This window comes from Oncorhynchus kisutch, linkage group LG23 (assembly GCF_002021735.2).
Source record: "Oncorhynchus kisutch isolate 150728-3 linkage group LG23, Okis_V2, whole genome shotgun sequence".
NCBI classification, from domain to species: domain Eukaryota; kingdom Metazoa; phylum Chordata; class Actinopteri; order Salmoniformes; family Salmonidae; genus Oncorhynchus; species Oncorhynchus kisutch.
The window spans coordinates 37,638,609-37,658,693 of NC_034196.2; the positions used below are offsets into that span (position 1 = coordinate 37,638,609).

At 41.0% G+C, this 20,085-nt stretch overlaps 2 protein-coding genes across 5 annotated transcripts; both read left to right on the forward strand.

Annotated features, from left to right (window-relative positions):
* Positions 1-466: 466 nt before the first annotated feature.
* Positions 467-9,500, forward strand: LOC109868698 (zinc finger protein 665-like). Its single transcript, XM_031802473.1, has 4 exons — positions 467-700; positions 4,968-5,292; positions 5,501-5,596; positions 7,116-9,500. Exons 1-4 carry the CDS (start codon positions 557-559, stop codon positions 8,870-8,872), a joined length of 2,322 nt encoding a protein of 773 aa, XP_031658333.1. The 5' UTR covers positions 467-556; the 3' UTR covers positions 8,873-9,500.
* Positions 9,501-9,993: 493 nt separating this feature from the next.
* Positions 9,994-19,536, forward strand: LOC116356564 (gastrula zinc finger protein XlCGF57.1-like). 4 transcript variants are annotated; one of them, XM_031802475.1, is made up of 4 exons: positions 9,994-11,400; positions 13,203-16,244; positions 16,785-16,944; positions 17,457-19,536. In XM_031802475.1, the coding sequence occupies exons 2-4, from the start codon at positions 16,113-16,115 to the stop codon at positions 19,268-19,270; spliced, it is 2,106 nt and encodes a 701-aa protein (XP_031658335.1). In that variant the 5' UTR covers positions 9,994-11,400; positions 13,203-16,112; the 3' UTR covers positions 19,271-19,536. The 4 variants fall into 4 exon arrangements, with proteins under 4 accessions (XP_031658335.1, XP_031658336.1, XP_031658337.1 ...); XM_031802476.1 differs by having other exon boundaries at positions 16,785-16,938; XM_031802477.1 differs by having other exon boundaries at positions 13,203-15,788.
* The last annotated feature ends 549 nt before the right edge of the window (positions 19,537-20,085 follow it).

A 20,085-nucleotide genomic window follows, 5' to 3' on the forward strand; every position in this document is an offset into this window, starting at 1 on the left:
CAAACTTTGAGTTATTTAGCAGATGCTCTTATACAGAGCAATTTACAGGAGCAATTAGGGTTAAGAGCCTTGCTCAAGGGCACTTCGTGATATTTTTCACCATCTTTCTACACTGAGTTTCCAAGTCTGAAATGTTCGAGTTGTCTTGAACGTGGCACTATTAGTGGAGGGTCTGAGGATTCTGAAACGCCCCTTTCACTTTGACAACTTCTATAGTTTGAAACGGTACAGAAGCAGACGTGTGGATATGAAAATGCTCTCTTCAAACATGTTAACCAATGTCAAATAGGATTAACTTTTAAAACCATCACCCGTGTTGTTTTATACAGGGGATTATAATTAAAAGCGTCACCAATATACTTTTAAATAATACAGTGAAACTTAGATCTTTGTTCATTGACAAAAAAAATTGTTTGCATTTCCAAGTCGGGCGACTTTTATTTTGAATGAGGCGTATGATCACGTGACCAAATTTGAACTAGCTTCATTGCTGTCAGGTGCTGGGTTTCCACTAGATTGTACGCCACAAATTCAAAATAGTCAATCTGAGCGCAAAATGGCTACAACTTGTTATAATGGGTTTCAGTCAGAAACAACATCGATTATGGCCGTTGTCGTTGACACGGCAATGACAGAAATGAGCCGATTTCTGCCCACCGTGCCAAACTCTTACCCTAACGTTAGCAATCCGGAGAGAGAGGTGAGTAGCTGTAGCCTACAGTGCAAATTGCACTACAGCAAAGACTGGATCTCTGGCAACGGTCGGAGTTGAGCTTCCTACGTAACGTTTAACTTTAGCTAACTAGCTAACTAGCTAAAGTTACACCACACAGAACAATTATTAAAACAAATATTTGGTTACACGTTACGTTGTCTAATAGCAGAGAGGACGAGGTAAAAATAGAGGCCTAATTCGGCGGGAAGTCCCTACGGCATGTAGCGTTTTTTTCGCCAACCAAGCAAGGAGTTTTTGTATGGAGGTCGAATTTGGGCATAAAAAAGTTTATTTGATTAGAAGTTTTGTAATGGTCATAGGTTGTTACGAGTGTACTGGCATAAGTAGGACACGTGACAAACCTTTTTTTTTTAAATTTAACCTTTATTTAACCAGGGAAGTCAGTTAAGAACACATTCTTATTTTCAATGACGGCCTGGGAACAGTTGGTTAACTGCCTGTTCAGGGGCAGAACGACAGATTTGTACCTTGTCGGTAGTGGTCTCGAAATGGCTATACATATTTATAGCATGAGGCCTAGTAGCATAGCATCTCACTCAATTGTTAGGGCAAGAGACAAGTATCTTGTCAGTATATCCATAATCTTTGCTAATTTAATAGTTTATCCACTATGATATTCTTTGGCGCAACTATGACTACGTTAGTTCTAGAGTGCAATAGCAAAGACAGTACAGTATAAAGATGGACAGAAACTGCTTCTATAGAAATCCCCGATCACGCTTGGAAGCGATGCCAATGTGACGTTGGCTAGCTATGCCGCGTTCAAAACAACTCGGAACTGGTAACTCAGTAATTTTTTTACTTCAGTGTGTTCAAGGCAATTGGGAAACCGGAAATAGACAATCTTCAACTGGGAATATCGTTTTGAATTGTCATCCAACTCGGGAACTCTGGCTTCTTTGTTGAGATCCGAACTGAAGATTACCGACTTCATCATTTCAACCTCGTATTTTTATCTGTTCCCAGTTGTCTTGAATGCACCATTAAGCTCATCGGGTCTAATGGTCATCGCACCTAACTGCGCATGTGCAGGCCGTCAACTCAAAGACACTCCTTCAATATAAACGTGTCAGTTTAAAATTTTCTGGAGGTCTGATTAATAACATGTTCAGCTACTTAAAGGAACATTTACTCTACTCTTAAGGTATCAGCAGTCAAAGTATTGGACCTTTGAGAAGCAGTGTCATCGGCATTGTGCCTTTAGATTTCGAGAAAAGGAACTAAGGAATAATTTTTCGCTTGTCTCATTGACCACGTATACATGCACACCAATGTCCTGTTATTATTCGGGATACTCGAAGTGTTCTGTTTTTAAGTTGACATGTAAACAGCATATCACGGTTATGAGAAACCTGGACAAGATGCCTGGTATATGCTGATACTGTGGCATGTTAACATGGTACCCCGTTTTGAATATCATGGGTGTTGTGATGTTTTCAAACAATCTGGACTGTATAGCCTACTTGCTACTTTCACGCCTAATTTAGACAACTTTCTGCTTATAATTCCTGCCATTTGCTAGGCCATATTATAATTTTCGCCATTTGGTTGCATGTATCAAACTATAGTTTGATACATGCAGCTTCTCTTCTGTCATAACTTGTTGCCCCAGAATACTAAAGTATTGCTCACCAGAATGTCTTAGATTGATACATTGAATGCACTAGTAATTTAGTTAACACTGGTAAAGTTGTCAGTTTTGTTTAAGGGACGGGGGGGAAACACAATAACTCAAGTGTAAAGGTTGGTCCTGTGCAGAATGTCCAAATGTCATCAGTTTGACTGGTTTTAAGGAGATGGAAGGCTGGGAAAACTATTAAACAGGTTACAGATAAGACTTCAGTTTGTCTTGGGTGCATATTTTATGGGTTTGAAATACTGTCTGTTTGCGTAAGTGTCAAAGATAACACATTGCATTTGCTCGAGATGCCGAAAGAAAAAAAATATATATTTCTCCCTAGTGTTCCAGAGACACATTTGTTGTATTATTTTACTGCAAGATATAGATAATTCTGCAATAGTTAATATTACATTACGCTTAATGTCAGAAGTTATAGGCCTGCAGTCAGTGTCCAGATTTCAATTACTATTCCATTTAACGCATATTCACTTAAATGAGGAATGTTCTGTTGATTCAATAGTAATGCCAGAGTTTCTAAACCCAGAATCTCGAGACTTCCGGGAGCACTTGTGAAACAGCTTAACCTCTCTAGGGTATGTCCCACCTGGCCAACATCCAGTGAGATTGCAGAGCGCCAAATTCAAATACAGAAATACTCATTATGAAAATTCAGAAAAGATGCAACTATTTTACATAGGTTTAAAGATGAACTTCTTGTGAATCCAACCACGGTGTCAGATTTCAAAAATGCTTTACGGCGAAAGCATACCTTACAATTATTTGAGAACATAGCCCAGCAGACAAATCATTACAAACAGTAACCAGTCAAGTCGAAGAGTTACACAGGTCAGAAATAGAGAGAAAATTAATCACTTACCTTTGATCTTCATATGGTTGCACTCAGACATTCATTTATTCAATAAATGTTCCTTTTGTTCGATAGTCTCTCTTTATATCCGAAAACCTCTTTTCTTCAGTAATCCACAGGCTCAAACGCAGTCACAACAGGCAGACAAATAATCCAAATTGTATCCGTAAAGTTCATAGAAACATATCAAACGATGTTTATATTCAATCGTCAGGTTGTTTTTTAGCCTAAATAATCAATCATATTTCAACCGGACAATAACGTCATTAACAAGAAAGGCACTCTCTCGGTCACGCGCATGAAAAACCTCTGAGACACGGCAGGGTCCACTCATTCAGACTGCTCTTACTCCCTCATTTTTCAGAATACAAGCCTGAAACAATTTCTAAAGACTGTTGACATCAAGTGGAATGCATAGGAACTGCATTTTGAGTCCTAAGTCAATGGATACTGTAATGGCATTGAATAGAAAACTACAACAATAAATAACAAATTCCTACTTCCTGAATGGATTTTTCTCAGGTTTTCGCCTGCCAAATCAGTTCTGTTATACTCAGACATTATTTTAACAATTTTGGAAACTTTAGTTGGCGGCAGCGTAGCCTAGTGGTTAGAGAGTTGGACTAGTAACCGGAAGGTTGCAAGTTCAAACCCCCGAGCTGACAAGGTACAAATCTGTCGTTCTGCCCCTGAACAGGCAGTTAACCCACTGTTCCTAGGCCGTCATTGAAAATAAGAATTTGTTCTTAACTGACTTGCCTGGTTAAATAAAGGTTTAAAAAATATATGCATATCCTATCTTCTGGGCCTGAGTGGAAGGCAGTTTAATTTGGGCACGCTTTTCATCCAAAATTCCAAATGCTGCACCCTACCCTAGAGAAGTTAAGCAGACCAGTTTGAGAAGTCAGTGAGGGAAGTGAGAAATTCTAACAAATCTAGGCACAACCTAGATTTGAGTTATTGTCTTCAGTAATTGAACATGTTATGACTCCAACCTTGTGAAAGTGACAAAATGACAAGTTTTAATTTGAGTCAAAAACATCTTTATCGGAGTGCTTTTGATTTGATGGCCTGCACATGCGCAGTATGGCTCGAGATGACCGTTCGGTCCGATGACGTTTCTGCGCATGTACTTAGCTAGCCAATGTCGCCATGCCATCGCCTAGAAGCGTGATCGGGGATTTCTATTGTCTTCATGCTGTACAGTCTTTGGTAATGTCATCTTTATGTAGGCACGAACACCACCATGGTTCGTTTGGACAAAGTCTATGGGGAAATGAATGGAGATTTTTGTAGCGTTTTTGGATAAACGGCAAAAGTTAGGTCTGTGGTAAACGCAGGCTTATGAGTTCTTATACGTTTTGTTCAATGAGAGTCTTCATCAGGTAACAACTTTTTGTGAATTTTGAAGCATTTATCAGAAAAATCAAAGGCTTCATAGTTCATGAAAGCCAGGTTAACCAACGACTATAATGTCATAGAACAAAACCTATAAGATACCCTAAGCCTGTCTTAACCTCAGACCTTTTTTCTGTGTTCATTCCAAAACCCTATTCTTTCCCCATAGGAATGGCTGAACGAACCAGAGGTAACTCTTTTCTGTTTTTTTATGACTACAGGCTGGCGAACTCTATTGCTATCCCATCTAGCTAGTTAACTTACTGGTTTCACTTCCTCATTTCAGTGTGGCTGGCTGCACAGCTATCTACTTGGGTAACCTTTTTTTAAATTTCTCTACACAGCTTTGCACAATTATGAATCTTGTAACAGGGGAGGCTATTAGGAAAATCTGCCAACTATTCCTAGTGGCCTCCTCAAGTTTACATTATGAGAACGATAAACTGAAGACCAAGGTGGAGCAGATGGATGAAGATATGAAAACCAAGGTGGAGCAGATGAATGAAGATATGAAAACCAAGGTGGAGCAGATGAATGAAGATATGAAGGCATTGACTGAGAAGGCTGAACATTATAGAGCATCACTGGCTAAAATACAGGCACAAGCAGAACCGAAAGGACCCACGCATATTCTGCTTAATGGAATGATTTTTGCAATACCACCAGTTGGTGAGTGTTAGACCTAGCTAGCTACCTAGTCATTACTGCCTAGGCTTTAGCTATGTCTAGCATTTTAGCTATTAGGGTTCTTGGCTTGTTTTTTGGATGGATTTAGGCCTACATGACTTACACCACACATCGTTTTGTGGAAAGAAAGGTAAAAGCGAAACAGCGTTTTGAATGTGTTTTAATGTAATTATGATTGATATGTTTTTAGGTCTCCCAATATTGTCTGGAATGACAGCGGCTTCAACATTGCCAGGGAATGTCAGTCAAGCAAACACTGTCACTAACGCCATGTCAGTCTCTGCAGGTAATCCTTAAGAGGATTTTATTTTGAATAATGGTTACCAGACCAGGGTCTTATTCACTAGGAAGCAAATGGGCCAAAACGAAATGTTTATTCTAACTCGTGTATAATTTTTTTTTTTTTATGATATAAATTAATGTATTGGTAGATTTATTTGACTAGCGTCCTGTCCAGCTAGTGTATTTGTACATAAAGATGCCTCATGCTACATAAAAGTTTGCTCTCTAGTAGGGCAGGGCAATATATCAAATTAATTCAAACACGTGTGTTAGTGCAGCGTTCCAAATGCCTGTATCGCAAGAATCTAGGCAGAATTTATTTCCCATTTTTATGAGCATTTATCTTATTGGTCTCGTCTTCTTCGCTCGTCCCTGTACTGTGTGCACTGTGCAGACTCCCCCTGCCACCAAGCCCCTCCCCCTGACACAACAACAAAGATTAAAGATCACTTCTTCCTCTCTGACAACAAGTAGTTTCAACTCTATTTGCAATTGAGGTTTGGCCAACAGGACTGGTCATATGGACACTGAAACACAATTTTACTGTAATAGAGGAGAAGTTAGGGTCTAACGATACCATTTGTATGTCTCAACTCAAATTGTGTGAATAACCAATTAAAACGTGAGTATCAATGAACATTGATTTTGGAAAACTAATGCTTAGCTTCTGTTGCTTTCGGTACTACGTACTGATAGCAGCATTTTAACCACAGACAGTAATACTAGATGTCTAGTCTGTTTTATAAATGTGCAATGAGCATTAACTATATAAGGAATAGGCAACTCGTTCTCATTCTGAGAAATAAGGTAGGCCACTTGATTTCAACATCTGAACAAAGAGGACAGGCTAGCATCCTCTTAAACAGTTGGAGATGGAAAGAAGGGTGTGTTCATATCTATTCAACTGTTCTGCCTTGTTAACTAGCAAGCTAGCAAATAGATCCAAGTTGGCTTGACTTTAAATATAAAGATTAGCTGGCTATTTGCTAGCACCTGAGCTTGAGAGATTGTTTGAGACCTGTGTTAATTTTCTATAACGCCTACTACAAGAAGTTGGTCATTAGTGAATTTGGATTATGCATGGTTCTGGTTAAATGTTTAACCAAAAGGGCATTTTCATAGACTTAAAAGCCAGATCACTGATTATTGCAAAAATCAGGTTAAACTATTTTGATAAAATAATTAACATATCAATGGGTCTTGCGGAAGGCTTTTTAATAGCCTCTATAATTTCAGAAGTCCTGAATACATTAGATTATTGCTGACTGTTTGAAATGCAGTGTATATGACTTTTAATTGTACAACAAAGTTAATTTAGAGAACATATGAAGTGTGTAAAAAAATTGATTTTTAGGCCATATCGCCCAGCCCTACTCTATCGGCTCTGGACCTATGGGCCGTTCTGGCTCAGACGAGGCTACTTACTTTCAATTCATGAAATTAGTATAATCTTCACATTTGTAAAAACCTGTTTAATTTATAGTTTTCTAATGTGTATATACTCCTATTTCTTTCATCTTTAGGTCCTGCAAAGGTTTGCAGCAAACCCACAGAGATGTCTTCATTGGAGAATGACTCCTCTCTGGGAGACACAGATGGACTGAATACAGACCCCTCACCAAGAGACACTGAATCCAACGTTGAGCATATGAGAGCTGCTCTGCCAGGGAGCAACGAGAGAGACGGCCATGAAAGCCAGAAAAACAGCAATACTACTAAAAGGATGCGATCCAAAGAAACCAAATGCTTCAAGTGTGATGTTTGTGAGAAGACCTTCAGCCGGAAGAACCTACTGGTACAACACAAGCTAACTCACACAAGACCCTTCAAGTGTGATGTTTGTGAAAAGACCTTCAGCAGGAAGGGGTCACTGGAAGCTCACAAGCTAATTCACACACTGGTACATCAGATGCTAATTCACACAGAAGAGAGGCCATTCACTTGTGGTCAATGTGGCAAAACATTCAGAATGTCCAAGCAGCTCGAACATCACATGTTGCGTCACAGAGAAAAAACATTCAGTTGCAAAGTTTGTGGAAATGTTTTGTCTACCAAGAAAGATCTGAAACGACATCAGCTTGTTCATGCAGTGGAGAGACCGTTCAAGTGCCTGACTTGTGACAAGGGTTTCACGTCAAGGAAACTGCTTATCGAGCACGAGAGAATCCACACCGGTGAAAAACCATACACCTGTGCTGTGTGTGGAAAGAGTTACAGACAGCATGGTGGCCTTAGTATTCATATGCGACGACATACAGGTGTACGTCCGCATTCATGTTCAGAGTGTGGTAAGGGTTTTATGACAAGCAGCAGCCTCAAAAACCACATGGTTGTTCATACAGGGGAGAAGGCATTTACATGCGAGACATGTGGAGCTGCTTTCGGCCATAAAGGAAACCTTGTGAGACACCAAGTGCTTCACACAGGGGAGAGACCGTACAAATGTGAAGTGTGTGGGAAAAGCTACCTTCAGTCCACCGACCTAAAAGCTCACATGCACCGTCATGGGGCAACCAAACCATTTATGTGTGACCTATGTGGGAAGACTTTTATGTACAATTTTCAAATGAGACGACACCATCTAAAATGGCACACAGCTGAAGGAGAGAAGCAGAGGGTACGAAAGAGAAAAGAGAGAACGAGAACCGCCAGGAGAGCGGGAACCTCAACAAAGCCATTCAGTTGCGACATATGTTTGAACGGCTTCAGCTCCATGCTAACTCTGAAAAACCATCAACGAAGTCACACGGGACAAAAGCAATACTCTTGTTCCATTTGCGGAAAGACCTTTGCCTATAAACATACTTTTGACTATCACATGAGACTTCACAGTGGGGTGAAGCCCTACCCTTGTAAATACTGTGAAAAGAAATTTGTTCTTAGGCAAGCTCTAGAAGGACATGAGCGAACCCATACAGGTGAAAAGCCCTTCAAATGCAGTTATTGTGACAAGACTTTCTCAGTCAACACCAATCTCAAAAGGCATGAGCGAGTCCACACGGGAGAGAAGCCATTCAAATGTGATGTCTGCGGGAGAGGTTTCAGCCAAGCCAACAACGTCAAAGCCCACATGCAAGTCCACACTGGAGTTAGGCCTTATTATTGCAAGAGATGTGGAAAGGGCTTTTCTGACATAAGACACTACAAAAACCATAGCTGTAATGGTGTGGCAGCAACACGTGATCGGTCTCGTAAATCTTCAGACCGCTCTTTCAGAAATAAGAAAGGAGGTGAAGACAGCAGTGCTTGTCATAATGCTGCTGTGATGTCGACTCAGTGATATAATCTCTATCATTCACAGTGGGGCAACTTCCTGCTTTCAGACATCAGGAACAACATGTATGTTTTCAGTAGGGTGATAAGTTATCGGGTGAGTTTCTGGAAAGCCTTGTAAAAATTAGAAAACGTTCTTTAGGAAATGAGATGAGTGCCTGCTTGGAGATCTTGTTGTAAGTCTTAGGGTCATTGTTCATTAGCCCACATTCTCATGGATGTGTTTATTTCTGACTGCTGAATCATTTACAATGTTTTTTTTTCTTTCTATTGTGTAAATCATTAAACACCTAATTCATGTGTAAATATCAGAACTTCTCATTTACATTGTCCGTCAGCTACATAGGACCGCTAGATTAGTTATTCAGGTGATTGTCCTGATTGGACAAGCATGAAGGATTTAAAAATATATATTTTTTTATACAGTATATACGTACACTAAGTGTATAAAACATTAAGAACACCTGCTCTGTCCATATACATAGACTGGGTGAATGGTCAGTGCCTTTTAAACTGGTATGGTGGGGGTGGGCAACGCAATATTAGGAAAGTATTACTAATGTTTGGTATACTCACTGTATATATGTTGGCATTAAAATGAACCTGAAGACCTTTTTTCCTGGTTTCTAAACTTTGGTCGTCTCCCTGGATTTTGGTTCTTTTTCATTTTAAATTGGGCGGGCAAGTAATTGACAACTTTTCCCAGTATTCTCAAGTTTTATTTTTTTAAATGTCTCTTACCTTTCTGCTCGACAACCTTTGCGGCAGTTCTACTTTTATAATTATTACATTTACAATTAATACTTTCATAGTTATTTAGGGTGCGTAATAGATTTTTTCTGTAGAAGCAGCACTTTATTGGCTTAGGGCAGTGTGGAAGAAATAATCATGAATTGTTCAAAGCCCCATAAACAAAAACTGTTGCAAAAGGGCTTACATGCTGACCAGACCGGACGCGAGCGTCGCAAAATACATTTAGAAATCCATGTTATTCAATTATTGCACCCACACTGCTCGCTCTCGCGCGCCAACGAGCGTCTGCAACGCCAAGGGCTAAAATAGAAGTCGTTCCTATTTCAGACGCAAATCGCGCTGAAAGTCATTTCCTCATTGGTTTATAGAAGCAGGTACGTGGTTATGCCCACGTGGGTGATTGAAAGACTTAACTTTGCTACCGGTTGTCGTGGTAATACAATGAAAGTTTATAAATTCAAAGATGAAAAAGCATGGAAGGAGGAGAGATGGCTAGAAACGATTCGGTTGGCTGTTTTATGTGTGGATTAATTGTCGGAGTAGAGGTCCTTGTGCATTTCAGGTACAATAACAACTCAATGTTTATATCCCAGGACATATTAGCTAGCAACAGCAAGCTAGCTAGCTACATTTCCATACATGTTTAATGCTTTTCGACCTGTCCCCAAATGAAAGTCATTGGTTCAGAGTTTGTTTTGATATTTTAACCTACGTGTGGTAGTCACGTTTGGTGTGGGGGGCAAAATACATTTATGCACGATAGCCACGCGTGCAGCCGGTTTGGGTTCCGTGTTACTGGTCTTTTTCTATGAAGAATCTTAAGTCAAAGTGAATAATAGTGAAGCAATAGACCTTGACCTCAACCTAGACCTATTGCCTCATTTTTTTTGTAATTGTGGACTGAATAACTTCTAGGCCTTAGATGGCAACGTTCATTTCTTTCCGTACATACTATAGCAGGCTATTTTATGAGGGTCATTACAATTGTTACAACAGTATTTCATTTTTATCAACACGTTTGTGCCATATCCTCCTGATTGAAGGTTACTGTAATTTATTGAGTGGTGTGATGCGTTCATTCCGCTGTGATTCCCTGTTTATTAGTCATCAGTGTCCTGGATCACAAAGAAAACACGTCATAATGGTACAGGAAGCAACTCCACCGGTACTGTATGTAAGACTTACCATTAATCTCAGACTCTCTTCCATGCATAATGATCCTGTTATGTCTCATGTCCACAAAGGGAAAGGGTGCGTAGAGGCGAGAAGGAATTATCAAGTGATTAAAGGGGTCATGCTGTTTTTATATGGCTGCTATGATCAGGAGTGTATTCATTCTGGGCCTCCCGAGTGGCACAGTGATCTAAGGCTCTGCATCACAGTGCTAGCTGTGCCACTAGAGATTCTGGGTTAGAGTCCAGGCTCTGTCGCAGCCGGCCACGACCAGAAGACCCATGGGGTGGCGCACAATTGGCCCAGTGTCGTCCGGGTTAGGGGGGGATTTGGCCGGCAGGGATGTCCTTGTCCTATCGCGCACCAGCGACTCCAGTGGCGAGCCGGGCGCAGTGTACACTGGCACTGTCGCCAGTTGTACGGTGTTTCCTCCGACACATTGGTGTGGCTTCCCGGGTTAAGTGGGCATTGTGTCAAAGATGCAGTGCGCTTGGTTGGGTTGTGTTTCAGAGGACGCGTGGCCCTCGACCTTCGCCTCTCCCGAGTCTCATCGCTGCAACTCCCGGACAGACAAGACTGTAACTACCAATTTGGACACCACAAAATTGGGTAAGAAAGTTTTTTTTTTTTTAAGTGTATTCATTCTGCCGATTTCTGTTAAAGGGAAGTGAACAAAACCGGGATAAACACCTTCATTTGTCCAATAGAAACTCTCGTTTACAACTGTTGGACTAATGATTACACCCAAGATCAGTAAGATGCAGACAAGATTGCGCAAGGTGTTATTGAATGTGTATGTCTGTCTCCTTGATTTCTCAAATTTGTCTTTACCTTTGCATCTACAATACGTTCAGAAAGTATTCAAACCCCTTGAGCTTGTCCACTTTCTGTTACCACCTTATTCTAAAATGTATTAAATTGTTTTCCCCCCCTTATCAAGCTGCTACACACAATACCTCATAATGACAAAGCAGAAACAGGTTTTTATACATTTTTTCACTTTTTATAAAATTAATACAGAATTGATCACATTTACATAAGTTTTCAGACCCTTTACCCAGTACTTTGTTGAAGCACCTTTTGCAGCGATTACAGCTTTGAGTCTTGTATATGACGCTACAAGCTTGGCACACCTGTACTTGGGGCGTTTCTCCCATTTTTCTCTGCAGATCCTCTCAAGCTCTGTCAGGTAGGATGGGGAGCGTCGCTGCACAGGTATATTACAGAGACTTGTCCCGAAGCCACTCCTGCGTTGTCTTGGCTGTGTGCTTAGGGTCGTTGTCCTGTTGGAAGGTGAACCTTTACCCCAGTCTGAGGTCCTGAGCACTCTGGAACAGGTTTTCATCAAGGATCTCTCTGTACTTTTGAACCTCACTAGTCTCCTAGTCCCTGCAGCTGAAAAATATCCCCACAGTATAATGCTGCCACCACCATGCTTCACCATAGGGATGATGCCAGGTGTCCTCCAGATGTGACGCTTGGCATTCAGGCCAAAGAGTTCAATCTTGGTTTCAATCAGACCAGAGAAACTTCTATCTCATGGTCTGAGAGTCCTTTAGGTTCCTTTTGGCGAACTCCAAGCGGGCTGTCGTGCCTTTTACTGAGGAGTGGTTACCATCTGGCCACTCTACCTTAAAATCCTGCTTGGTGGAGTGCTGCAGAGATGGTTGTCCCATCTCTACAGAGGAAATCTGGAGCTCTGTCAGTGACCATCGAGTTCTTGGTCACCTCCCTGACCAAGGCCCTTCTCTACCCCAATCCCCCCTTGCTCAGTTTGGCCAGCTCTAGGAAGAATCTTGGTGGTTCCAAACTTCTTCCATTTAATAATGATGGAGGCCTCTGTGTTTTTGGGGACCTTCAATGCTGCAGAAATGTTTTGGTGCCCTTCCCCAGATCTGTGCCTCGACACAATCCTGTCTCGGAGCTTTAAGGACAATTCCTTCAACCTCCATAGCTTGGTTTTTGCTCTGATATGCACGGTCAACTGTGGTACCTTGTATAGACGTGCGTGCCTTTCCAAATCATGCCCAATCAATTGAATTTACCACAGGTGGACTTCAATCGAGTTGTAGAAACATCTCAAGGATGATCAATGGAAACAGGATGCACCTGGGCTCAAATTTGAGTCTCATAGCAAAGGGTCTGAATACTTATGTAAACAAGGTATTCCTGTTTGTTGAAAACCTGTTTTCATTTTGTCATTATGGAGTATTGTGTGTAGATTGAGGGAAAAAGTCAATGGGTCTGAATACTTTCCCAAATATACTGTGTGTACAGTGCCTTCGAAAATTATTCAGACCCCTTATATTTTTCCACATTTTGTTTTACGTTACAGCCTTATTCTAAAACTGGGAAAGAGGTTGGGGATTGTATCTATTTGTGGACTCGTGTTTTTTTTTTTTGCTTTGCAGCTTGGGATACGACTGGTGACTTGCTTTGCTCTCCGGAGCATGCCCCCTTTGAAAGGAGTGATAACTGGAGTGGCATTAGGTGTTGAGGAGGATCAACTGATGCCTGCTGTTTGGTGTGATGCAGAACCGGTGGAGAGCATGGTGAAACCAAGAAGACGCTGACTTTTGATTACCCATCAATGTCAGTTATCCTGTGAGAGCTTGTTCCGAACCCATTACAAGGTTTTAGGTGACAAGCTTATGGTCATGTTGCAGCAGTGTGTAGGAAGTGGATTCCTAGATGTGAGAAGTGTGCAGGAGTGTATGAGACAAAGGAACAGGGATGTATTGCTGCCACAGCGTGGGAGAGCAGCGCTCCCTCACTCTTCATGTCTTCGGATCAATTCTAAATGAATTCCATGAAAACAAAACGATACAATGACAAAACAAAGCAACAGTAAACGTCATCTCCCACAAATGTTGCAGCCCCCCCTCCGGCATTTAATTTAGTAAATGCCGGATCTTTATGGCAAGACGCATCATTCATCCAAGTTTTGTCAAAATTGGGCCAGTGGTGTCTGATATTGCGTGGGATAGTTAGACTCATATCCCTGAGCATGTGTGCCATATTTCAAACAGATCGAGATATAAACATGTGCCTCTTAGAGCGCTACAGTGTAGTTGATATGAATGTTCTTACATATGTTGAGTCTCGACTGTGTTCGCAACATGTGTACCAAATTGTTACAATAACAATATCCTGGATTGATTTATATGCATTTCTGTTCCAGACCACACCCACGTGAATGTTTATTGGTTGTGTTTTAAGTACCAGTCTAGACAATATTGGTTTGAGACCTTTGTCCATAGATGCCAATAAAAGATGAGGCCTGTAATTTTCATCATAGGTACACTTCAACTATGACAGACAAGTTCAAACAGGTGCCATTAATACAGGTAACGAGTGGAGGACAGAGGAGCCTCTTAAAGATGAAGCTACAGGTCTGTGAGAGCCAGAAATCTTGCTTGTTTGTAGGTGACCAAATACTTATTTTCCACCATAATTTGCAAATAAATTCATTAAAAATCCTACAATCTGATTTTCTGGATTTTTTTCCCTAATTTTGTCTGTCATAGTTGAAGTGTACCTATGATGAAAATTACAGGCCTCTCTCATCTTTTTAAGTGGGAGAACTTGCACAATTGGTGGCTGACTAAATACTTTTTTGCCCCACTGTATATAGGCAATAGCAGCCTGTAGGGGAGAAATCACTATTTACCTATCTTCTCTCTCTTGTGGTGGAGGGAATGAAGGATACCATTCAAGTCTATGGGGCTTCTTTTTTTTGTTGTTGCTATGATCCCTTACTGATGTCACCACTTCAATCAGAGTAGATGAAGGGGAGGAGACAGGGTAGGTTGTAGAAACCTCATGATGGGTACTGGGAAAATGTTAATGTCATATAGTAGCCTAAACCTATCGATGTTCCACTGAGCTGGTTTGAATGGAATATGAATGACAGTCAAATTTGTTGGATGCGTTTTACTATTTGTTTTGGATGTTTCAGTTTATTTTGTGCCCAATAGAAGTGAATGGTAAATAATGTATCGTGTCATTTTGGAGTCACTTTTATTGGAAATAAGAATATAATATATTTCTAAACACTGCTACGTGAATGTGATTGCTACCATCAGTACAGATAGAGCTGATGACTTGTGAATGAGTGAGAAAGTTAGACTCACAAATATCATTGTCTTAGTTGTTACATGTTCAACTACTTATGGAATAATTTTTTACTTCTCTCATTGACTTCTCAAACCCCACCTAGTCGGCTTTGTCTGTTTCGCAAGTGTCACCTCTGGGTTTAGAAACTCTTAGTCCTTTATCTGTCACAAAGTGTAATGAATTCACACTCCAAAATAGCCCACACAGTAGGTGGCAGCATGCACATCTAACGTATGTTTGCAGCCTGCCATAATACCATAGAAGGAATAGACTGAGGTTGTCACTAGTTAAACACAAAGTCAATTAAAATTAGATTTTTAAGACTAATCGTAACCACACTACAAACTGTAAATGAAGCTATATTTTGTTTTAGTAAATTTGTACGAGATAACCTATTTCGCCTTTGTGGCTGTGGTAACTAGCAACAACCGAAGACTACCTGCCTTCCGGTCATGTCTAGAAGGTATACGCAGATATGAGAGATATTTTACCAGATGTTTAAATGTGAAGTGTCCATTTGGCGTTTCCACTCACCACCAAATAGGGTGGTGAGAGGAAGCACCATGGCCGGCAGTGGGAGAAGATGGATTTTGGCTTACATTCTGCTCATTTTCTCATCGATGAAACACTTGATCTCCGTAATTTTCTGTTCCCAATACTAACATCTGTTACGGACAGAGTGGACTAAGTTGTGTTGTTTAGAAGGAGTGGAAGGGTGAATTTAGTTATTTTTACACGCTCAATTCAAAGTAGGCGTTCCCTGACGGAAATATGCAAATACGTGCTAGAACGCGCTGATAGGCTCTCGCTAGCTCGTCCTTCCTCTGCCCACTAGCATTAATTTGCTCTCATTGGAAACGATAGGCTGTGGTCTTTCTTGGGTTAGTTAAATTTAAAAAACTTTGGTATACAGTTTGGAGAAAAAATTGGGGGCATTTTAGCAAACACTTTGCCTAACCTTAATCTAATAATGTCCTGATGTTCTGTTACGTTAATTATCCAAATATTCTGCGTACTTTCTAACTTGCTACGAAAAGTTCATTTGGACAAAAACAGTATCCCTTCTAGCCAAATCCTTGCCTTCCCGCGTCTGGGACAACTATCATTGTTAAACGGGGACACGGCCGTCTCAGTATTTCTGACGACTAGCTTCCCGTTGCTGGTTAGCTTGGTTATTATTCTATGCTAATGAGTCTGAGGGCAACATGGCTACATCTTACAACACGTACCAGTCAGAAACAACATCGATTATGGCCGTTGTTGTCGAGGCGGCAATTACAGAAATTAACAAACTTTGGCCAAACTCTTACGCTAACGTTAGCAATCCGGAGAGAGAGGTGAGCTAAAGTTACGTCAATATACTGGTGACTACGCGTAACGTTAGCTATCTAGTTGATCCAACGTTGGTTTTTACCCACATGATAAATTATGTAACTAGGGCTGAATTAGCTAGCTTCCTGCAATTTGCTTCTCTAGCAGGCTAACGTTACTAGCTAGCTATCTCAGCCTTCGGCTAAGCTTATTAGCTAACGTTAACTAGTTTTCTGACCTATTGGTTTCTCATCTTCTTTGCTGTAGCAGCGTATAGTTTAGCCAGTTACTTAGGTAACATGTTTTTCAATTTCTTGCTTTCTTGTTAATATAGACCATCAGTATTTTCATTACTGTCTTCATCTATAACCATTAGTTGTGCTAGCCCTCATTTATATGCATTAAGTATCAATGTCTAAAGATGCCTTCTGTTATATACTGGTGTAATTGAGTCATTTTGTCAGTATACTTGTTTCACCATGACTGGTTAATTGTTTCAAACTTCGGCAGAATGGAAATAAACTGTTAAATAAAAAACAAAAATGTTTTTCAATTTCTCTATACAGCTTTGCACAATTATGAATCTGATGATGGATGAGGCTATTCGTAAAATCTGCCAACTATTCCTAGTGGCTTCCTCGAGTTTACAAAATGAGAACGTGAAACTGAAGACCAAGGTCGAGCAGATGACCCAGTTGTTTGAAAACAATACACAGCCTGGTAAAAGTATGCTTATTTTAACTCTCATGTAAAAAAATATTGATATTGCCATAAGGGTTGGGTCAGTGCAATCTGGAATCCATGGCACGTCCACCCCCTAACCATTTTAATTTCCAACTTCATTGGGTTTAGGATGTCCCAAGGAACTGGATCGCATGGACCACCATATATTGGTAGACTTATTTGACCAACTAAATTAGACTAGTATCCAGCTTGTCTATTTCTACATCAAGATGCCTCATGCAACAGAAACAGGAGATTTATAGGCTCCGGCCCAATGGGGCGTTCTGTATTGAGCGCTTTCAGTGCCAACAACAGAAACCATTTGAATTCAATATTTTTAATGTCTAATGCATAAATTGAATCATTTGAATTCATAAAATAAATGTTTTTAATGATTTGACACTGAAATCAATTAATACAAGACAACTTATTTTGAAATTAGCTTGCTAATGTGTAAAGCCCACTTTATTTATAGTTTTGTGTGTGTATATTACTCATATTCCTTTTATCTTTAGGTCCTGCAAAGGTTTGCTGTAAATCCACAGAGATGTCTTCATTGGAGAATGACTCCTCTCTGGGAGACACAGATGGACTGAATACAGACCCCTCCCCAAGAGAGACTGATTCCAACGTTGAGCATATGAGAGCTGCTCTGCCAGGGAGCAACGAGAGAGACGTCCATGAAAGCCAGAAAAACAGCAATACTACTAAAGGGACACGATCCAAAGAAACCAAACGCTTCAAGTGTGATATTTGTGAGAAGACCTTCAGCCGGAACAAACGGCTGATACAACACAAGCTAACTCACACAAGACCCTTCAAGTGTGATGTTTGTGACAAGACCTTCAGCATGGAAGGGTCACTGGAATCTCACACACTAACTCACACAAGACCCTTCAAGTGTGATGTTTGTGACAAGACCTTCAGCCGGAACCGCTTGCTGGTACGTCACAAGCTAATTCACACAGGAGAGAGGCCATTCGCTTGTGGTCAATGTGGCAAAACATTCAGAATGTCCAAGCAGCTCGAACATCACATGTTGCGTCACAGAGAGAAAACATTCAGTTGCAAAATCTGTGGAAATACATTCTCTACCAAGAAAGATCTGAAACGACATCAGCTTGTTCATGCAGTGGAGAGACCGTTCAAGTGCCTGACTTGTGACAAGGGTTTCACATCAAGGAAACTGCTTATTGAGCACGAGAGAATCCACACTGGTGAAAAACCATACAGCTGTGCTGTGTGTGGGAAGAGTTACACACAGAGTGGTGGCCTGAGTTATCATATGCGAACACATACAGGTGAACGTCCACATTCATGCTCAGAGTGTGGTAAGCGCTTTATGACTAAATCCAGCCTTGAAAGACACAAGGTAATCCATACAGGGCAGAAGCCATTTACATGTGAGACATGTGGAGCTGCTTTCGGCCATAAAGGAAACCTTGTGAGACACCAAGTGCTTCACACAGGGGAGAGACCATACAAATGTAAATTGTGTGGGACAAGCTACCTTCAGTCCACCCTCTTAAAAGCTCACATGCATCGTCATGGGGCAACCAAACCATTTATGTGTGACTTATGTGGGAAGACTTTTATGTACAATTTTCTAATGAGACGACACCATCTAAAATGGCACACAGCTGAAGGAGAGAAGCAGAAAGAACGAGAGAGAAAAGAGAGAACGAGAGAGAGAACCGCCAGGAGAGCGGGAACCTCAACAAAGCCATTCAGTTGCGACGTATGTTTGAACGGCTTCAGCTCCATGCTAACTCTGAAAAACCATCAACGAATTCACACGGGACAAAAGCAATACTCTTGTTCCATTTGCGGAAAGAACTTTGCCTATAAAAATACTTTTGACTACCACATGAGACTTCACAGTGGGGTGAAGCCCTACCCTTGTAAATACTGTGAAAAGAAATTTGTTCTTAAGCAAGCTCTAGAAGGACATGAGCGAACCCATACTGGTGAAAAGCCCTTCAAATGCAGTTATTGTGACAAGACTTTCTCAGTCGGCACCAATCTCAAAAGGCATGAGCGAGTCCACACGGGAGAGAAGCCATTCAAATGTGATGTCTGCGGGAGAGGTTTCGGCCAAGCCAACAACGTCAAAGCCCACATGCAAGTCCACACTGGAGTTAGGCCTTATTATTGCAAGAGATGTGGAAAGGGCTTTTCTGACATAAGACACTACAAAAACCATAGCTGTAATGGTGTGGCAGCAACACGTGATCGGTCTCGTAAATCTTCAGACCGCTCTTTCAGAAATAAGAAAGGAGGTGAAGACAGCAGTGCTTGTCATAATGCTGCTGTGATGTCGACTCAGTGATATAATCTCTATCATTCACAGTGGGGCAACTTCCTGCTTTCAGACATCAGGAACAACATGGATGTATTCAGTAGGGTTAAAAGTTCTGGGGTGAGTTTCAAGAAAGCCTTGTAGAAAATGAGATGCAGGCCGCCATAATGCTTGGAAAGTTTATGGTCAATGTTCAGTCTCAGAGGCATTGTTTATTTCTGACAGTATGCCGAATTGGTTCCGATATGTTATTTTTTCTATTGTGTAAATCATTAAATGTAATTTGTGTGAAAGGATCAAGCTAGGTATTCACCTTTTGTCTGTCAGCTACATAGGACCACTGGGTGTGTTATTCAGGTGACTAATTGGGCAGGAATTTAAGGAATTCTTGTTTTTATACTTTATGTAAAAAAATACATGCATTTACACGGAGGCCAGTGTATTAGGTACACCCATCTAGTACTGGGTCAAACCCCTTGCTGCTGCCAAAACAGCCTGAATTCTTCGGGTCATTGAAACATTGCTCAATTGGTACCAAGGGACTTAACGTGTTCTAGGAAAACATTCTCCACACTATTACCACCAGCCTGTGCCGTTGACACCTGACAGGATGGCGTCATGCTTACGCCAAATCCTGACTACCAACAGCATGACGGAACAGGAGCTGTGATTCGTCCCACCAGGCAATGTTTTTCCACTCCTCAGTTGTACAGTGTTGGTGATCGTGTACCCATTGGAGCCACTTCTTTTATTTGGCTGATAGGAGTGGAACCCGGTGTGGTAGTCTGCAGCAATAACCCATTTGTGACAAAGACCGTGGAGTTGTGCGCTCTGAGATGCCGTGC